The 21,582-nt window shown below is 36.1% G+C and overlaps 1 protein-coding gene across 3 annotated transcripts in view; it reads left to right on the top strand.

Moving 5' to 3' along the window:
* Nucleotides 1–21,582, top strand: part of LOC141491090 (aldehyde oxidase 2-like) — a 144,924-nt gene that overhangs the window by 48,051 nt on the left and 75,291 nt on the right. For all 3 annotated transcript variants that reach the window (XM_074191678.1, XM_074191679.1, XM_074191680.1), the window contains 10 exons: nt 681–825; nt 1,527–1,619; nt 10,094–10,245; nt 11,113–11,206; nt 11,975–12,084; nt 14,388–14,572; nt 15,369–15,552; nt 16,757–16,849; nt 20,098–20,267; nt 20,677–20,791. In XM_074191678.1, coding sequence (XP_074047779.1) covers nt 681–825; nt 1,527–1,619; nt 10,094–10,245; nt 11,113–11,206; nt 11,975–12,084; nt 14,388–14,572; nt 15,369–15,552; nt 16,757–16,849; nt 20,098–20,267; nt 20,677–20,791 — 1,341 coding nt within the window. The remainder of the gene's footprint in view (nt 1–680; nt 826–1,526; nt 1,620–10,093; nt 10,246–11,112; nt 11,207–11,974; nt 12,085–14,387; nt 14,573–15,368; nt 15,553–16,756; nt 16,850–20,097; nt 20,268–20,676; nt 20,792–21,582) is intronic.

Here is a 21,582-nt window from a genome sequence, read left to right as displayed (position 1 = left end):
AACTTAATTTTGGTATACAAGCTATAATATTTTATTTTCTTAAAATATGACACTTTGATTTTCCACAAATAGAAATGTTCCTTTTGACTTATAAAATGCTGTCTTTATTTTTACATTCAAATTTATTTTGTTTCAAAAAACATTTTAATAAAATTACCTCCAATTTGCCCTCCATATAAAGCACAGATACATAATTGTTTGCATTTTGTCTCCCCTATTAAAATGTGAGCTCGTTGAGGGAGGGTACTATTTTTGCCTCTCGATGTATTTCTAGCATTTGTCTGTCACATAGAAAGGACAGGAGTATCTTTTTTTAGCATTCATTCAGAGATTCTCTCACTGAACCCTTGCTTAGTTATGTACCCCCAAGTAAAACTGTGGAGCCCTTGGAAGCTTGTCTTCTGGACCATCAGTCTGATACCTTATCTCCTTTTTAATCAGCTGGCCCTCCTCTCTATAGCTTCCAACTCCAGCCTCCTTAAATGCTGTCCCTGAAAATGGTGAGAGATTCAAAGCTCAAGGGATGAAATTCTAAAGGTTAAATTTCAGAAAACAGTGATCAGGGGGCTGCAGGTTTGGAGAGTTCCCAAAATTGTTCTCTATAGACTCTATTATAGAGGATCACTGACATATAAACTAATTGGAAATTAGATTATATCGTGCTTGTTGTTTTCCCAAAGAGATTGGCAGATGACCTCAATAAAGAAACTCTGACTTTTCACGGGGAGAAGGTTACTTGGATTTCCCCTGTAACCCTAAAGGAACTCTTGGAACTGAAAGCAATATACCCTAAATCTCCTCTTGTCATGGGGAACACCTCAGTGGGTAAGTAGACTGAGCACAACAATACCAATAAAAAACTCTACATTCATGTAGCTTTTAAAATTTACATGGCATTTTCTTTATAGCAACCTGGTGAGGTGAGTACTAGGTATTATTATATCCATTTTATAGATGAGCTCATTAAATGATTTGTTCATGATCACACAAATACTAAGATTAAAGGACAGTTTTACAGTTATCCCTTCCATATCACAGGGGTTAAGGATACAATATCCCATTATCTGGAAAATCTATATAAAATATTTGACCCTCTGACTACACCAGAAAAGAAGTCTGAATTATTATAGTATTAACAGATAAGATATGTGATACTATGTGATACTATCCATAAATTTTATGCATTTCTGAGTTTCTAAACTTTTTCTGTGTTATCTGTTGGCCTTTGGGTGTTATCTACAGCTTATGCAAAACTCCCAAAAAATTCCCATTTTATTTCTTAAGCTGGCCCACAAGATATCAAAACCTTGATGGGAAAGTCATGATGCAAAAGAAATACTTGTCCTAATGGGTCCTAATTCCAAGGGCATTTGAGATTCCTGATATCTGTTTAGTCTGTGACAATGAGACTTGTTAACTAAGAAAAAGCACTGAAAGTTTATTTTTGTCTCTCACTACATCATTTTATGCCAGAATCTTAAGATTTTTTTCCAATTAATCTCTCTGAAATGTGTTCCCCCCTGTAGGACTGGCTATGAAATTCCAAGGACATGTTCATCCAGTTCTCCTCTCCCCAGCCAGAATTTCTGAGCTAAGTGTGGTGACTAATACAAATGATGGTGAGTTCCTAGTTTTCCTATAGAGCATTACTCAATATGATGACCACATTATATGATAACTTCTGAAAATCAGTATTGCTATGATGATTCATAGTTTCTTATCCTGCTTGTTTTTTGGATTAAAAGTATTATTATTTCATCAAATCCAACAGATCCAAAGAACCAGGACATTGACTCACTACAGTAAATTTTCGGTCTCCTGACTACATTGGAGTAGAATAAGTTTGTGTTCCTGATATCTCATTTTTTATCTTCATAATTGCACTTATCTCACCATAGGATTTTATAGGCACATTGAATCGGCTCCATTCCCCCCCCAAAAAAAATATTTATAGTAAAAATGTTTATTTGGAGCTTAAGGGAAAATACCTATGTCATTTTTTTAGAAGTCCTTCAGGAAACTGAGCCTTAAACTTTAACTAGGAAAGGAGTAATAATTATAGAATACTCTATAAGAGAAAAAACCTTTTAAAAATCCCAGGTGACTTTGGTGTATCTGAAAAACATTTAGATGCCTTCTCTAGTGCACTCTGCCTGTCTCATTATAGATTTAGTCATATTTGTAACATCAGCCTTCTCTTATTGTTGTTCCCAAGATGTTGATCTTTTTGCTTTCTTTTTTATATAAAATGTATTTGTTTTCCAATTATATTCAATAGCAGTTTCTACCTATCATTTTTGTAAGTTTTGAATTTTAAAATTTTTCTCCCACCCTCCCCTCCCCCCGACTCCCCACAGAAGGAAGTCTGATAATCTTTACATTGTTTCCACGCTATATATATATATATATATATATATATATATATATATATAGAGAGAGAGAGAGAGAGAGAGAGAGAGAGAGATCAAAATTGGATGTGTTGAGAGAAAAATCATAACCTTGAGGAGATCTTTTTACTTTCTCTCATTGGCAAGTGTCTGCAGTCAAGTGTTTATAGCTTCAGACATCCTTTCTTTTCAAAAAATCATAATTATAGAAATTTCATTCCCCACTCAAAAAGTCATCTTCCTTCAAGACCTAGTTCAAGTGCCATCTTTTCTGAGAAGACTTTTTCTCCTTCATCTCCTTTGCTGACTCATCATCCATATTCTGCCCATGAATGTGGCTGATCCCTAAGGTTCTGACCTAGGCTCCCTTCTCATCTCCTTCTATATTATTTCTCTTGGCAATCTCATCAACTCCATCTCTATACAAATGACTCACAGATCTACATATCCAACATCACCAAGCACCTAATGGATTTTTATAATTGGAAGCATATCTCAAATTGAACGTGTCAAAAACAGAATTTTCCTCCTAAATCTACCCTTATACCTAGTTTATCTATTTCAATCAACCATACTCTCCTTCTTCCACTTCACAACCAATCACCAACTCCTCACTCTCTCCCACCTACCATATCTAGACAGTTGTCAAGTTTGCAAATTCTCCCTCCACAACCTACTTCACATTTATCTACCTCTCTCTACTTACATGACCATCACTTGAGTCCAAGTCTTTATTACCTCTTACTTGGACTATTGCACTAGCTCCTTAATTGTTCTTTCTTCCTCAAGCCTCTCCCTTCTTTAATCTATCCTCCAAGACACAGCTGACAGAATGATATTCCTCAAACAGAGGTATGACAATGTATTGAAGATGTTCTGTTTTTCTTAATGTTTCGTGAGAACCAGTTGAATGCCCCAGGTTGCCGATCTATACTCTCATTGTTTCTAAGGGACACTCCTACTTCCTTTTTGTAATCATGAATTTCCTGGTTATATCTTGTATGCCACTTCTCTATCAGTGGTAATATGCCAAAACCTACTTATAATCACTATATAGCTTTCCATTGAACCTTGAGTCATCTACAAGCTTATATAATAAGCTAGTAATTTTGAATTGAACCTTATAGTATAACTTTAGCAGGGAGTAAGAAATGAATTCTTTTTCTTGTGTATAAGACCATAAGCAAATGACTAATTTTACTCATGAATAAGAATTTTTGCTTGAAACAATGGGTAACAAAGACATCCTCAGAGAGCTTAACAGAAGGGGAGTAGACAAAAAAAACTGGAATACCAGTGTAAGGGTAGGGATACAGAATCATCCCTGAAGATGATATGCTATTATTTTAATTATTTGTTCTTGCTAACTAGATACAACCCAGATTGGCTGGTCCAGGAAGCCTCCAGATGTTGGATATTGGTTGTGACTGAAATTTACCACCTTTCTGTATCCCACTATCCTCCATTCTTGTTACTGTTTTCATTAAAAAGGAAAAATCTTGGCTACCTCTTTTTTCAATCTACTAATGGGGAACATTCATCCCAATTCCTGAGTAGGAATTTATGCTAAGGAGGAAAGGTCAGTGAGGGCAGGAGCTTAGCTAACCCAACTGTGACTAAGCAGGTTTGTTCCCATCTCATGAATGGGTGTGATAATTGGGGTAGCAGGAGGAGCCAGACCTGTCTGTGGGATTGTATGGAGTTGGAAGAGGACACAGATTCTCATTTGTCTTTTTTGGTATGCAGATCATTCATCTTTTCAGCCCTCTCTTCAGGGATCAGTATTCCATGAATCAGGAAAAGGGTTAATTTAGTGGATTTTTTAAATTAAAAGGTTTTTCCTCCCCCCAATAAAAAAATTTAGTTGTTTCTCTGTCTCACCTCCCCTCTTCCTCACCATGAGAAAGAAAGAAGAAAAAAAACCTAGCTATAAACATATATCAAGCAAAACAATTTTCTATATTTACTATGTCCAAAAGAAGTCTCATTCTATATACTGAGTCCGTCAACTCTCTAGTAGGAGTCAAACAGAGTGTTTCAACCTGAGTCCTCTGGAATAATGGTTGAGCAAAGTTTCTAAGACTTTGAAAGATGTCCTTACAATATGGTTATCTTCGGGGCGGCTAGGTGGTGCAGTGGATAAGGCATTGGCCCTGGAGTCAGGAGTACCTGGGTTCAAATCCGGTCTCAGACACTTAATAATTACCTAGCTGTGTGGCCTTGGGCAAGCCACTTAACCCCATTTGCCTTGCAAAAACCTAAAAAAAAACCAATATGGTTATCATCATAAAATTGTTCTGGTTCTTCTCACTTCATTCCACATCAGTTCATATAAATCTTCCTAGGCTTCTTTGAAATCATACTTTTCATCTTTTCTTACATCACAAAATTATTCTGTCATATTCATATATCACAACTTATTCAATCATTCCACAATCGATGAACACCCCCTCCATTTCCAATTTTGCAGAAAGAATTGAAAATATTTTGTATATCAGGGTTTTTGCTTAAAACTAATACTCCACATCAATCTACCCTTCCTCTTATTTTCTCTTCTCCCTTATTCCCTTTTCCTTTTATTTTCTTCATAAGTGAAATATATTTCTGTATCCATGTGTGTATGTCTGAGTATGTGTAACTTTGTTCTTTTGACCATTTCAGATGAGAACAAGGCCCAAATGTTTCTTGCTCAATCCACCTTTTACTCTTTGTTTGTATAGACTTACATTTTTGCACTCCAATTATGGGAGATATTTTTCCCCTATCCTTTTCCCATCCTATTATATTCCTTTTCCCCTCTCTTTTCCTTCTTCTTTTAAGAAAATCAAAATGTAACAGAACCATTGCAAGGTCTTCTATCTAATTAGACTCCATCTATGACCTCTGATTTTCATAGGTTCTGAGAGGACATCAGCTCCCGGTATTAAATAGTTTACCTTTTTAACTTTGGTTATCATCTGAAATGCTTGGAAGTCTTATAATTTCATAAAAGATCCAGTTTTCCTGGGAAGAGTTACATTCAGATTTGCTCAGTAAAATATTCTTGGTTTTAAATTTTTTTACTTTGCCTTCTGGAATTTCATATTCCCAACTATCCCTTCCTTTATGATGGTTTGCTGCTAAATCTTGTGTAATCCTGACTCTGACTCCTCTGATTTGAGTTCTTTATAACTACTTGCCATATTTTTTTCTTGGAGCAGGAAACTCTGGATTTTGGCTATAATGTTCCTGGAAGTTTTTATTTTGGAATTTCTTTTAGGAGGTGACCAGAGTGAATTCTTTGCATTTCCATTTTGCCCTCTGGTACTGAGTTTTCTTTTTGTGATTTCTTCATATGTTTATTTTCTTTCTTTTTTCTTTTTTGATCATAAATTTCAGCTAATCCAATGATTGTTAAGTTCTCTCTGCTCAATATATTTTCCTAATAATTTGGTTTTTTTTTTTAAATAAGATACTTTAGGGGCAATTAGGTGACACAGTGGATAAAACACTGGCCCTGGAGTCAGAGGACCTAAGTTCAAATGCAGCCTCAGACACTTAATAATACCTAGCTGTGTGAACTTGGGCAAGTCACTTAACCCCATTGTCTCACATAAACAAACAAACAAACAAACAAACAAATAAATAAATATGATACTTTAAATTTTCTTCTATTTTTTTCAGTCTTTTTACTTTCTTTTAATAGTTCTTATTTTCTTGTGGAGTCTGGTTTTTATTTGATCTATTCTAATTTTCAGGGAATTTTTGTGCTTGATTGTTTTGTACCTTGAGTAATGTTGTGCCAAGTTATTAATCCCTTTCCAATTCTTACTTCTATGATTCAGTTCATTTCAGTTTATGCCTCTCCCATTCTTGAAAAATTTTTATCTCTTCTAGGAATTTAAGGTAAATTTGTGCCCAAGCTATCTTTTCCTTTGAGGCTTTGTTTCTAAATGTTTTAGAATCATTCTCTTGCATCTGTATCTTAGCTATCCCCATCACCAATAAGAGCTTTTTCTAGTGGAATTCTTTTTTGTTTGTTTATTTGCTCATTCTTCTAACCTATTTCCTGATTTTGGACTTTATGTTCTACATTGTGGACTTCTGGAAGGAATGTCTGGACTAAGCTTGCATCCTCTAAAGTCTCACTGCTGCTTTCTTTGAATATTAAGTATTGGGGTGGCTAGGTGGTACAGTGGATAAAGCACCGACCCTGGAGTCAGGAGTACCTGGATTCAAATCTGACCTCAGACACTTAATAATTACCTAGCTGTGTAGCCTTGGGCAAGCCACTTAACCCTATTTGCCTTGTTAAAAAAAAACCCTAAAAAAAGGAATAGTAAGTGTTGTATTATTCCATGATAACTAGTATTTATTTAGTACTTTAAGACTTGCAAAACACTTTACAATATTATCTTATTTTATCCTCACAACAACCCTAGGAGGGAGATGTGATTAGCCTCATTTTACAAACAAGGAAGAAACTGAATGACTTTCCCAGGGTTGTACAGCTACTTTTTGAGTCTGAATTTGAACTCATATCTTCTTAACTCTAGGTCTAACACTTTATCCACTCTGCCATTGATTTAGTAAGAATCTCAGAGACATCTGAGACTGGAGATTTAAGAGCTCCAGAGCTCCCAGAATAGTTTGATTCAGGACAAAGTCTGATCACTTCCTTCCTGGTCTAAGATCTACAAGTTCCTGATCTGAGACTGGGTCTGAGGAACACATCTGTGGGCTTGTACCAAATAGCTACCAGTAAACTGCTCCCTAGACTCAGTCACAGACAGTCAACTAATAAGCTCTTCAGATTCACAATAAAAGAAATGTAAGCTTCCCTTTGGTCTGGGATGCCTTCCCTGGCTATTTCTCTAAAGGCATCAGATTGGTCTGTAGGCTGGAACTGAAATCCCACTCTGTTCTTGGGGTTATATTTAGTCAATCTAGCTTCTATTTGCTTCTTGTTCAGTACATAGCCTAAAGTCCACAACACTCTGGAACACCACCTCTAGATGAAAATCTCCCATTCAGTTGCCCAGAACCTCTGACGTGGAACAGGGCAGTGAGTACCAGACCTTCCATGTGGAAACTATTCCTATACTTTAGATAAGATCAACCACTTTTTGCCCTTATGCATAACCTTTTCCTGCACTAGAATGTACTAAAGTTATTCCTAGCTGGAACCCCATCTCCATGGTCCAACAGACCTCTTTGCCTCCCTCCCTTTGAAGACCTGAGCTATAAATATGACACTCTATGATTTCTTTTCTTGGATTTCCTGATCATGACTTAGTCTGGTACATTTTAAATATATTTGAAGGTCTTGTGAGAGGGAGAGCTTGACTGTCCTTCCTGAAATCTGTCATCTTGGCTCTGCCTCTGAGTTAGCCTTTGTCAAAAGCATCTCTGACACCTATAAGTATTAAAGGTACTTTCTTAAAAACAAGAGTGACTAATAGCAAGTTCCCAACTCAAGTCCTATGCTTGTTGCTGAGATAGCCCAGACTTTCTCTGTACTCCATTCCCTACCCAGGTACTGAGATCATAGCTGGCTTGGAGTTTTAATGATCCTCAGGTGACTCATGTTTCTCAAGTGCCCAGGGTTTGGGGGCTGCTGTGAGCTGAGGAAAGAAATATCCACTGACATTTTATTAATTGCAAAATTAGGGACATGGCAAAAAACCAAGAATGAGCAAACAATTTGGATCTATCATAGCACCCATCAAAATCACTGTATTAGACAAGAGCAAATTAAGTGAGAGCTTAAATACAGTCCCTGACCTTAAGGAACCAATAATGTAATGAAAAAGATTAATAATCACTCTAATGCTGAATACTGGTCTGTCTAGGATATTAGTGATAATAATAAATTTCTTAAATTGTGTTCACATAGGTCCAAGTTAAACAAAATTGAAAGATCCCATAAGGATTGAAAACCAAAAGGGGCTAATATTATTTTGAACTATAATTCTTATACCTTTGTAGAAATCATCTTTTATGGAACTATTTTTTCTATATAGCCCCCCAAATTAAAATAGGGTTTTCATGATATAGTTAAGAGAAAAACTACCTTCTATCAGATCAGCAAGAAACAGACCTCAAGGAAAAACACATTAGGAAAGAATTTAAACAATGTAAAAAACACATTAGGAAAGAATGAAATATGAATGTATACAAAGAATTTTGCCTGTAAGGTGGCATATCTATGGACAATAAAGGACAGTGGAGATAATGAAATGATATATCAGAATGGATCATTTCATTTGAATAACTGAATTGGGTGACCCATGTTTATTAGATTGGCCAAAAGATTGCCAGACAATAACTTCACTTACATGAATCTAAAAGTTCACATCAAATGATGAAAGTTTTTTAATATTTTATTTTTCCCTAATTGCATATTAAAACAATTTTTTAATGTTTGGTTTGGGTCTTTTTTAGTTTTGAATTTAAGATTCTATTCCTAACTCCCTCTTCCCTGATAGTAAGCCATCAGATATGAATTATACCTATGTAAAAATAATGAAAGTTTTTTAGGGAAAACTTTACTGACCTCTTTTTAATTTTTGAATGAATGAACTCATTGTTTTGTTAGCCTTTATCAACTGGGTTCTTAATATGACCAGGTAATCCTTTTTTTTCCTTCCCCAAAAGATTATTGTATTTTCCACGGCAAGTGTTCAAGTTCTTTGATTCTTTCTTTAAATATCTAATACCAAAGTACATCCCATAGAATAGGAAGAAAAGTCATAGAGTATATCCAGTGGAGATATTCTGTGTGGACCTCAGGGACTACCTAGTCCATAAAAGGCAGCTAGAGTTGGAAAGGGGTGAGGGATGAAGAGAGCATGTATATGGGCAACATGGTTTGAAATGATTGGGAACAGATAGATTTGCCTAGTACCAAGCAAGATAAAGGGAAAAAAATTCACCTATGAGAGCTCAGTGTCCTAGGGACAGTTCAAATTGAACTAGATAGGATTATCCAAAGAATATAAAGAAATAAGGAAAGATTTACATGAAGTAAGGAAGTGAATGAAAGAATGAGCTAAACCCTGATTACAGAAATGTAAATAAGGGCAATGATAACAGCTATAAAATCCAATGAATAAAGCAAAAGAAGTTTAGAAGTTGTATTTCTGTAGCATAGGTTGATTTTGATGCCCTTTTGTTAAAGTTAATGTAAATTTTTTTGTTTTTTTAAAAAACAACCTTACCCAAAAAAGTGATTCTTTGGAGACTTTACAGCCATTTAAATAATTTTTTCTTTAAAAAATTTTTCTTGAGTATGCATTTGCATACTTGAATTTGTTGATAGAAATTAAAATATGCACAATAGGTTCCAAAATCAGCAAATGAAACTACACCCATTTAGATGTACATTGTAAAACATACCTCTTTGTAACATTTCATGCCTAGAACAAGTTACCACAAAGTTCATCCTGAGTGATCTTTATTTATCACCCATTAAATACTATCTGATTTCGTGTCTTATATTTACAAGGTAACAGCTGTGCATGATCCAGCTTGGGAAAAGAGAGTGAAGACTGGCCAGGAGACAGGAGAGTTGAGTTCTAATCTTGTCTCTGCAATCAAGTTGCTCTGGGACCTGGGGGTCCCTGTCTCATTATTTGAAACTAAGGAGTTTGATTAAGATGACTTCTAAAGTCTAATTTTTTTAAATCAATGCCTAAATTTTGTTGATGAAAATAATTTGCTTTCAGGGATAACAATAGGGGCTGGCTGCAGCCTGGACCAAGTGAAGCAGATCCTGACCAATGAAGTTTCCAAGCTTCCAGAGGAAAAAACACGGATATATCAGACTCTCTTGAAGCACTTGAGAAGTTTGGCTGGACAACAGATCAGGAACATGGCTGTAGGATCTGCACAAAAAAAAAGAAAAGAAAAAAAGGAGGGGGAGCTATATATAAAACTGTGAAATTCTTTTCATACTACTTGATTAACTTTTTAACATGTTTATAATAATTCCATACATTACTTTCAAAACTATCCCACTTGTCTATGCTTCCTTGTGAACTTTCCTCTATTGCCTTCTATGTATTTTTAAACAATAGCCATCTTGGAAGGAGGGCATCACTATTATTATCCATTTCTACCCTCCCAAAAAAGTGAAGAATAAATCCTTGTAACAGATAAGTATAGTCAGACAAAACAAAGTCACTAGTCATTCTTGGTAGGCAATGTGAAATAATGTAATAGATTGTTTTATGTACAAAGCTAATTGGATGGGCATCTGTACTCCTCAGTCCCAAACTTTTCACACTGAGACTGGTGGTGGAATAGAGACTGTGCTATATTTTCACCTTTAAAGAGTTCCTCTAAATTCAAAACAGGCAAAAGGAGGGTGCTCACACTGCCACTGTTTCTCTCCCATGCTAAGTAACAAAGGGCTTAGATGCTCTAAGAATCATAGCATTTCAGAGATAAAGGGTCCTTCATCCAGACCATTTTACAGATGAGTAAATGGGACCAAGGAGGGGAAACTGAAGCCTGTATGTCCAAAAAGCAGTTTTAAGACTCTTAGATTCAGTTCTCTTTTCACCACACTGAACTTTTGTTGAGCCTTTAGCAAACAAAAGAACCAAGCTTTAAGCTATAACTTCAGTTCAATAAACAATTATTAAATTCCTGTGCATGTGCATGTATGTTTGTGTGGGTGGATACCTAAAAATATAATCAGGTAAAATGACTGAGACTGAGAAAATTATTTCCCTTGTTTTAGTCCTTAGGTGGGCACATCATGAGCCGACATGGCTATTCTGATCTGAATCCAATCCTGGCAGTGGGAAATGCCACTCTCAATCTGGTTTCCAAAGGTAAGATATAACAAAACCCAGTAAAGCAGTGGTGCTAGTTTAAGAAAGAAAAATGAAAAAGTGTGATAAGCTTCAAAGTCCAGTTTTAATTCTCTCTTTCATACAAGGCAAGAGTAACATGCAACAGAAAGATCTAAATCCTTTGTGGAAGTGAATGAATAGTTTTCTCCAGTACATTAAGGATGCACTTAGTCTGTAGTTCCTGGTGACCTGAACCTAAGGATGGTTAGCAAAGGGTGGGGTGAAGTAGAAATGAGAGAGCATACACCCCTCCCATATCTTAGTCTTTTCCTATTTACCAGGGGTGAGAGAGACAGAGAGAAAAAGAGAGAGAGAGAGAGAGAGAGAGAGAGAGAGAGAGAGAGAGACAAAGAAAAAGAGAGAAACAAAGAGAGAGAAATAGAAAAAGAGAGATAATGACTGAATGATATAAAGCTTACAGTCTTAATAGTGGATAAGCCATATACATATGAATCATTACTTGTCCTTTGGGTCACATATAATTTTGACTCATCTTTGTCTGTGGTATATATAATATGGAAATATAAAATGGTAATATAAATATATAAAAAATAAGATATACTAAGTGCTTCAGAGATATTTCAATTTTGTGTTCTATGAAGTATGTGGGAAATAATCATCATTGATTGGTGGTATCAAGGAAGCTTTCATTAAGTTACCATTCTCTTTTACAATTGACATGTACACATTCATTTAACTTGTTGCTACTCTTGGATTAAAAAAAAAAAACATTGTTTTCTTCACCAGAAGGAAGACGTCAGATTCCTTTAAATGATCATTTCCTTACTGGTCTGGCAAGTGCAGATCTGAAGCCTGAGGAAATTTTAGAGTCTGTGCACATACCTCACTCTGATAAGGTAAGAAATAGAGGACCATTTTTGATGGAGTTTTCTTAACAAAGTTTGATATCAATTTTTTTTTCAAAAACTGAAATTAGAAGAACAACTTTGTAATAAAATCACACAGTATCATATGTCATATTGTATCAGACACTGCCACCATGAAAAATGGCCACAGCCATGAGAGTAAGCAATGGGGTTTTGCTTTGGGAGCAATAAGTCCAAAGAAATCTGTCCATACTCTCTAGTCTTATTATTCTTATGATCAAAGGCTGCATTTCTGAGATGGTGATTAAAAGGATATTATGTGGTTATCGAATGAAGTTTCCCAGTGAAAACTGGTCCATATGGAGAACAAATCTATTGTTTTGGTCTTATTAAAAGCATATTCTGACCAATCTAGGTAATTGTACACATAAACTCACTATGTTTTCTGGGATCTTAAGTCAGGATCATAGAATCATAGACTGAGAATTAGTTAACCCTGGAGTCATCTAGTCCAAATAAATCATTTTATAGATGAGGAAAGACCCAGGAAAGGGCCTTCCATGTATTTCAAGCTTTTAGAAGTTTGAACAAGATTATTTCCTTTTGGAGTAGTGAGTAGAGATATGAAATCAGGAAGCAGTAGATTCAAATCCTACCTTCTAAACTTAGTAGGTATATGACCCTGAACAAGTTCCTTGACCTCCCTGAGCTTCTGTTTCTTCATCTATAAATGAGAGTGTTAATCTCAAAGACCTCTAAGAACCCTTCCTGCTCTAAATCTATGATCCAAAATTTGGAAACTCTTTCCTAGTCAGACTATGTGCTTATGTAGATAGGTCACATTCCCTAATATTTTTTGATCCTGTGAGTCCACCCTGCTCCCCAGTCACATGGACCAGGACTTTTCTCATCAGTAGAGGGTGGTCAAAAATGGGAAGAACCAAGACAGCTGCAGTCAAGTTCTAGTAGCCATCAGCTACTGCTTTCTATAGGTTTGTTTTTAAAGTAAGTTGGGAACCAGAAGTTCATGTCAGGTCTCGGACATTTCCTAGGTATGTAACCCTAAGCTAATCATTTAATCTCTTTTTGCCTTAGTTTCCTCATCTGTCAAATCAGTAGAATTGCACCTTTCTCTCAGGGTTGTTATAAGATCAAGTGAAATAATATTTATGAAGTGTTTATCACAATGACTGATACATAGGAGGCATTATTTATGATCATTCCCCTTCCCTCCTCCCCTTTAAGATTAGAAAATTAAAATTATGGAGCGGCTAGGTGGCACAGTGGATAAAGCACCGGCCCTGGAGTCAGGAGTACCTGGATTCAAATCCGGTCTCAGACACTTATAATTACGTAGCCGTGTGGCCTTGGGCAAGCCACTTAACCCCATTTGCCCTGCAAAAAAACCTAAAAATAAAAAAATAAAAATTATGTTACTCATAAAAAAATTTGGCAGGTTTCACTATACTCAAAGCAAGTTGCCTAAAAATTTATCAATCTTTCCAGGGCCTGGCTACCCTCATGGAAGGACTAGAAGAAATAATAAGGATAGAAACTGGACCTGTAATGTCATTAATAGAGAGAATTCCCGAATGAAGAAATTCCTTCCACTAGTACAGGAATGATCTTCTCTGAAACTTACAGTCTGAATGAACACTTCTTAATGAAAAGTTGCCTAGAGCCTTAAAAAGTTAAGTGACTTACCCAAAGTCACATAGCCATGATATGTTAGAGATAGGACTTGAACCCAGGATCTCCTGACTCTGAATTCAGCTGTCAATCATGTCTATACTATCTATGATACTTGAAAATAACACAATTGAAACTGTTTCCTAAGGTTTATTCTATTAACATTCTGTTCTGGGGAATGTTGACCACTGGAAAATATAACTTGTGGTGTAATGCACAGTATACCTGTCCAGGTATTTTTGTGAGGGGCTAGTCACCACTTTGAGTAAATAAAAAAAGACAATCAGGTAAACCTGAATTCAAATCTTTTCATAGACACTTAACTATGTTACCCCTGGACAAATAACTTAGCCCCTCTCAGCCTGTTTCTTTATCTTTAAAATAGAATGTAAAATAATAATAGCATCTTCATCAATCAATAAACATTTATTAAGCACCTACTCTATACTATCTACATCCAAGGGCTGTTGTGAAGATCAAAAAATTAATAAGTGAAGAGCTTTGTACACATTAAAACTCTATATAAATACTAGCAGTTATTATTCACTTCCTTGGAGTTAAACAATTTTTTAGAACTAAAAAGGATAAACTGTACCTTTTTGCTCTAACATATCTAAAAATCCTAATTCATTTTGTTTCCACAGTGGGAATTTGTGGCAGCATTCAGACAGGCCCAGTGCCAGCAAAATGCCTTACCTGATGTTACCTGTGGAATGAAAGTACTTTTTAAAGAATACACAGATACCATCAAAGACATGAGCATCTTCTATGGAGGCATAAGATCCACCACTGTCAGTGCAAACAAATCCTGCCAGCAGCTCCTAGGAAGGTAGTGTGTATGTGTATGTTTGTGTGTTTGTGTGTGTGTGTGTGTGTGTGTGTGTGTCTATCCTCATGAAACAGATCAGCTTCAGTAATAATAATATAATGATGTAAAAGTTATTAGATATAGAGCTAGAAGAGATCTCAGAATTCATTTTAGCCCAACCCTCCCCCCTTTATTTTTTTACAGATGTAACCCACAAAGTTAAGTGATTTTCCTAAAGTCACAAAGATAGTGGGTGATAGATTTAAGATTTGAACCAACTCCTTTAACTCCAAATCTACTCTTTCCACTTCCATCAATAAGTTGTCATTTTGTAACTATAACATGTGTTTTGTTTTTTTTGTGTGTGTGAGGCAATTGAGATTAAGTGACTTGCCCAGGATCATCCAGCTAGTATCAAGTGTGTGAAGCCACATTTGAACTCAGGTTCTTCTGACTCCTGGGGCAGGGCTCTATCCATATTGCCACCTAGGTGCCCCATACCTATTATATTTTAACAATTTCCTCATCAAGGAATTTCCTGTTCTAATGAAGTCATAGACTCAATCTCTCTCCCTCTGCCACTATTCAATACCATCAATGCTAATCATATGTTCATGGATCTCTCAATTGTTCAGAGCAGTAGAATGATGGACTAAATAAATAGTTTCTTTTTTGAAAGTTCTAACAAAATTGTATGATGCTAAATTATAAAAAATAAAAATAAATTAATGTATCTTAAAAAATAAATTATATTTTTTTACTATCTCACATGTTCTTTTTGGAACTGTAACTTTGTTCCTTTTTTTCCCCTTTTCAGGCACTGGAATGCATTGATGCTGGATGAAGCTTACAGGCTAGTCTTGGATGAAGTTACTATTCCAGGATCAGCTCCAGGGGGAATGGTGGAATTTAAAAGAACCCTCATTGTCAGTTTCCTTTTCAAGTTCTATCTGGAAGTATTACAAGAACTAAAGAAAATCGTAACTATAATCTCTCTCCCGGTGAGTCCATAGGCTTGTTATTGTGCTTCATACACATACTCAGAGGCTTTTCCGCCATTACCTTCTAAAATGTATTAAATAGGAGTTGAGCTGTTGTTTTTTTGTTAATAACCAGGCATCCTTCCTTAAGGAAAACCACCCAAAATAATAGCTGGAATTCAGAATATCGATATCTTTCTTTCTTTCCTTCCTTCTTTCTTTCTCTTTTTTTTTTCTTTCTTTCCTCCCTCTTTCCCTCCTTTTCTTTCCTTTCTCTCTCTCTTTCTTTCTCTTTTCTTTTTTTTTCTTCTTTCCTTCCTTCCTAGCAAATGGAGGAAGTTAGCCTTCTCCCATTAACACATCAATTCTCTGAGTTTATAAGATTATCTAATTGTCACTTTGGAAGGCTGGAAGAGCTTGACCTGGTAGAATGTAACATAGACAGAAAAGACAAGAGATGAAAGGAGGAGGAAAACATTGCAGAAGGGAACTTGTATGTTGGAAGGTAACATAGTTCAGTGGGAAAAAAATACTGAATTTGGAGCTAGCGTTCTTCACTGGGACTTCCTGGACCCTGGGCCCTCTCCACCACTGTATTAGTTTATACATTGAGAATTAGGTTATATAATTAGCCAGCCTAGGCTTTAAGTGACTATGAGAAGGCAGCAGTTCCTCTGCAATTTTTCAAAATGCCTTCTGTAATTCATTTAGCTTGGGGTGGGAGCCCCAAGAGAGATTGAAGGGAGCCATAGGGTATTAGACTGTCATGGCCTTTTCCAACAGAAGTATTGACTTGAGTATTGTTACCAAAAAAAGAAGTAGGAGGATATAGGGGGTGGGGGACGTATACACATACACAGCTTAGAAACAGATGGCAAGACGTGCTGTCCTGGAAGATGGTTTCATAGGAACTGAAGCCCAATGAAGACAGCCAGATATAGTGGCTTGAGGGGGCTCAGGATGGCATTGACTCTAGGTGGTGTCCCAAGGTTAAGTGGATGAATTTTCAGAGAGGATGGAGGAGGGGGGGTAGGGAGGTCAGGTGTTTGAGAACATCAGAGCAGAATGAAAGTTGCCTGTGCTGGTTACTGAGTGGATTCCTTCCTTTTATTCCTCTCACAGATATTTAACACTTCCTATGTCCTTGATAGATTGTTAAATTAACAGACGCAATGTGGTACACAGCTTGATTTGAGCATAATTATTCTTTTTAATCATCTTTCAGAATAGTCATCAATATCCTGATATTTCAGAGAAGTTCCTAAGTGCTCTGGAAGACTTTCCTGTCACAATATCCAGAGGAGTCCAGGAATTCCAGGTCAGTTGGTTGGTCATCAAGCATTTATTAAGCCCTTTTTTTTTGAGCCAGGCATTGTGCAAGAATGGTGCAAGAAATACAAAGAAAGGCAAAGGCAATCCTTATTCTCAACGTCACTTGATCTAATAGGAAAAACAACACACAAATAACTATGGACAAATAAGATATAGTCAAGATAAATTGGAGCTAAGCAAAAATCAGGAAAGGCTTTTTATCGAATATGGGTTTTAGTGGGGACTTGAAGTAAGTCAGGAAGGTCAGGAAACAGAAATGAGTAGACAAAGAATTCCTAGCATGGGAAATAATGAAAATACATATAGTTGGGAATTCAGTATTCAAAGAATAGCAAGGTGACCAGAGTGTATGGATGTATATACATATAATGTGTAGATATGTACATGAACATACTTTTATATGTAGAGAAAGAAAGGGAGTAAGGTATAAGAAAATTGGAAAGGTAGAATAACAGGTTACAAAAGGCTTTGAACTCTAAACAGAGGATTTTTATTTGATCCTGGAGGTGATATGGAGTCGATGGGATTTAAAGAGTAGAGAAATGACAAAGTCAGACATATGCTTTAGGAAGATCACTTAGGCAGTTAACTGAAGGATACATTTAATTGGGAAGAGAAGGCTATCCATGAGTGAGTGATGAGGGGACTTGTCTAGGGTGGTAGCAGAGTGAGAGGAGAAAAGGAAGCATATACATACATATATATATATATATATATATATATATATATATATATATATATATATATATTAGTAGAGATGTTAAGAGGATAGAATTTCCAAGACTTGGAAACAGATTGGAAAATGGGGAGGTGAGAATAAGGAGTCAAGGATGATACCTAGATTTCAAATCTGAATGATTGGGAGAATGGCAATACCCTTGATAGGAAAATTGAGGGAACTCTTCTGAAGAAAGATATATTCAGGTTGGAATATATTTATAAGATGTCTATAAGACATCTAAGTTTGAGAAGTCCAATAGGCAGTTTGGAATGAAAATCTGGAAGTTAAGAATCTGGAGGTTAGGACTGGATAAGTAGATGTGAAAATCATCTGAATGATAATAATTGAATCCATAGGTTTGGTGAAATCACCAATAGAAATAGAATTGAGGAAGAATCAAAGAGAGCCTAGTACAGAGCCCTTTGGGATACCCACAGTCAGTGAGTGTGATGGATAATGATCCAGGAAAAAAAAAATTGAGGAGTGAACAGACAGATAAGAAGAGAACCAGGAAAAGAGTTATGTCACAAAAACCTAGAGAGAAAAGAATATTGGGGGAAAGAGGATAATCAACTATCGAAGGCTAGAGAAAAATTGTATTTATTCCTCTAAAAAATTCTATTTTATTTTATTAAGAAATAAAACAAGGGGCAACTAGTGGCACAGTGGATAGAGCACCTCAGGAGTACCAGCCTCAGACACTTAACAATTGCCTAGCTGTGTGGTCTTGGGCAAGCCACTTAACCCCATTGCCTTGCAAAAACCTTAAAAAAAAAAAGAAAAGAAAAGAAACAAAACAAGCTTTTCTGTAGCAGTAGAATAAGTGGGGGGGAAGGTGTTTGTCATGAAAATGCAAATCTATTATGTACAACTTGTTATTCCTTTTGAAATATAATAAAGTAACTTTTTTTTAATTTTTCACATACTTAGCCCACGACCTAAAGGTGGTTACAATATTCTCTTGGTTCTATTCAGTTTTGCTCTTCATTATTTCATGCAACTCTATTCATGTTTTTTCTAAGATCATCAAGCTCATCATTTCTTATAGCACAATAGTATTCTATCATGATTATATATCATAATTTGTTCAGCCATTCCCCTAATGGGCATCCTTGCAATTTCCAGTTCTTTGCCACCACAAAGACAGAGACTATAAATATTTGAGAGCATATATGTTCTTTTCCTTTATCCTTACTCATTTTTGGAAACAGATGTAGTTGTAATGCTGGGTCAAAAGATATAGACAATTTCATAACTCTTTGACCATAATTCCAGATTGTTCTCCAAAATGGCTGGATTAATTTACAGTTCTACCAACAGTGAATTTGGGGTTCCTATTTTTCCACATCTCCTCCAACATATATCATTTCCCCCTTGATTCGTTTTAGCTAATCTGATAGATGTAAAAATGATATCTCAAGGCTGTTTTAATTTTCATTTCTCTAATCAATAATAATTTAGAGCATCTTGCCAAATGACTATAAATTGTTTTCTTCCTTGGAAAACTGCCTATTCATATCCTTTAATCATTTATCAATTTATTTATTATTTAATCCTTTAAGGGCCACTTGCTTATTCATTTAAAAATTTTAAATTTCATTTTAAAATTTTAATTCTCTAACTTTTACTGATTTATGGCTTTTTGAAGGAGTCAATGATTTTTTAGACTAAGATGCAAAAGTTTAAGATCAAAACTGGTCAGAATATGCTGCTCCATCTCTAAACAGTTTAATATCAGGATCTCCTGAGATCATCTTGTGCTCTTCCCTACTCAGCAACTTGAAATGCAAATGAGAACCTGATTTTCTTAGTTTAACCTCTCAGAGCCAGTTTCCTCCTCTATAAAATGTGAAATAATAATACTTAGTCATTTATATATTATTATGAATGAATCTACTAGAAAGAAAGAAAGAAAGAAAGAAAGAAAGAAAAAGAAAGAAAGAAAGAGAAAGAAAGAAAGAAAGAAAGAAAGAAAGAAAGAAAGAAAGAAAGAAAGAAAGAAAGAAAGAAAGAAAGAAAGAAAGAAAGAAAGGCAGGCAGCAGGGCAGCTAGGTGGTGCAGTGGATAGTGGATAAAGCACTGGCCCTGGAGTCAGGAGTACCTGGGTTCAAATCCACTCTCAGACACTTGATACTTGATAATTACCTAGCCCCATGGCCTTGGCCAAGCCAATTAACCCCATTTGCCTTGCAAAAACCTAAAAAAAAAAAGACTCAACTCCAACACCCCCTTGTGCAGGAGTCTCCCACCAACTTGAACCTTCCCATCTACCTTTTTTTTCTACTCTGAAGGGTTACCTTCCTTCTACTCTGTATGGATCTTATACTTTACCTATTTTTTTCACATGTTATCTCCTCTCTAGAATGTAAACTTCTTGAGGGAATTAACTGTTTTTGCCCTTCATTGGGTGCCCCATGCTTAGAACAATACCTAGCACTGGTAAGTATAAATACTTATTTATCCATTGGCTATCTTCTTTTGTTGAGTCATAACATTCTTATTTTCCTTTGCAGGGGGTAGACCCTAACCAGCCTCCCCATGATCCAGTTGGACGTCCAATTCTACATCAGTCTGGTATCAAACATGCCACTGGGGAAGCTATATTTTGTGATGACCTGCCTGTTGTGGATAAAGAACTTTTTCTGGCTTTCGTAACCAGCACCAGGGCTCATGCAAAAATCATGTAAGTGAACTCAAGTATTTCAGTAAGTCAAGTAAAAGCATACTCAGATACCATGCGCTCACCCCCCTAGAAAAATGTCCATTGTCCCTGACTGGGTAGAAACTAGAAGCTAAGATTGAGAGAACCCAAGAGATGGATAGATGTAAAGAACATAAGAAAAAAAATGTAAGGATTGGATGACAAATCTCTATTAACCCATAAACTACATGAACTATACAAGGGGTGAAAGGAAGGCTTCTAAGAATGAGAGTAATGCAGTAGGAGAGAGCACCAAAGTTGTCAGTCTTTCTCCACCCTCATCAAATTCAAATCCCCATCTATCTGGGACAGCCATGGACTGGAGTTGTGACTGAAAGAACCTCACAATGGCCACTAGGACCACCAACATTTATAATATTTTCTTTCCAAGATCCATTGATGCATCTGAGGCCCTTGAATTACCAGGTGTTGTTGATGTGATAACAGCTGAGGATATTCCAGGTTCCAATGGCACTGATGATGACAAACTGCTTGTTGTAGATGAGGTACTTACATCTTCATAGGTGACTTTGGGCATAAGGTAACAATAGTCTGTCCCTTGCACCTGTTTACTCCTACATTGTAAAATTTCAGCTGTGAGGGTCTCCATCCTTTCCAATCCACTCTTTCCCCTCCATTTTTCTGCTCAAACTTTCTCTCTTAGAATCAAGGAGCAAAACTTGGCCCTTTGCTTCACAGTTTTCTCCACCCACCATTATATAATTTTGCATATTTTCCTTACCTATGTTTGTCTTATCCCTCTCCTAACCTGTAAATTCCCTGAAGGCAGGGACCAAGTCTCATCTAAACTGTGTATCTCCCTCAGAGTTAGGTACAGTAGAGACAAATAAAATGTTTGTTTAACCAGGTATTGGAAGATTCTAACCTTGGTTCTTTCATTAATTGGAGGCACCTAACCATAGTGTTCAGAGACAATGAATCTGAAATCAGAAGATTAAAAAAATTCTGTTTTCATTACTTGTTATCTGTGAGACTCTGGGCAAGTCCCTCAAAGTATTAGAGATTCAGTTTCCTCATATGTTAAATAAAAAGTTGGATTAGATGATCTCAGAGGTCTGTTGACTCCATGATTGTGTTTTATATTTCCCTGTTTAGGTAACTAGGTAGCAAAGTAGATAGAGTACCAAACTTGGAGTCAGGAAGACATGGAGTTTGAACCTGACCTCAGGCACTTACTAGCTGTGTGACCCTCAGCAAATCATTTAGCCCTATTTGCCTCAGTTTCCTCATCTGTTCAATGGAGATAATAATAATAATAATAATAATAATAATAATA

The sequence above is a fragment of the Macrotis lagotis genome, chromosome 6, assembly GCF_037893015.1.
Source record: "Macrotis lagotis isolate mMagLag1 chromosome 6, bilby.v1.9.chrom.fasta, whole genome shotgun sequence".
NCBI lineage: Eukaryota > Metazoa > Chordata > Mammalia > Peramelemorphia > Peramelidae > Macrotis > Macrotis lagotis.
Note: the sequence above shows the minus strand (reverse complement) of the source record. Positions and strands in the feature narration are given on the sequence as shown.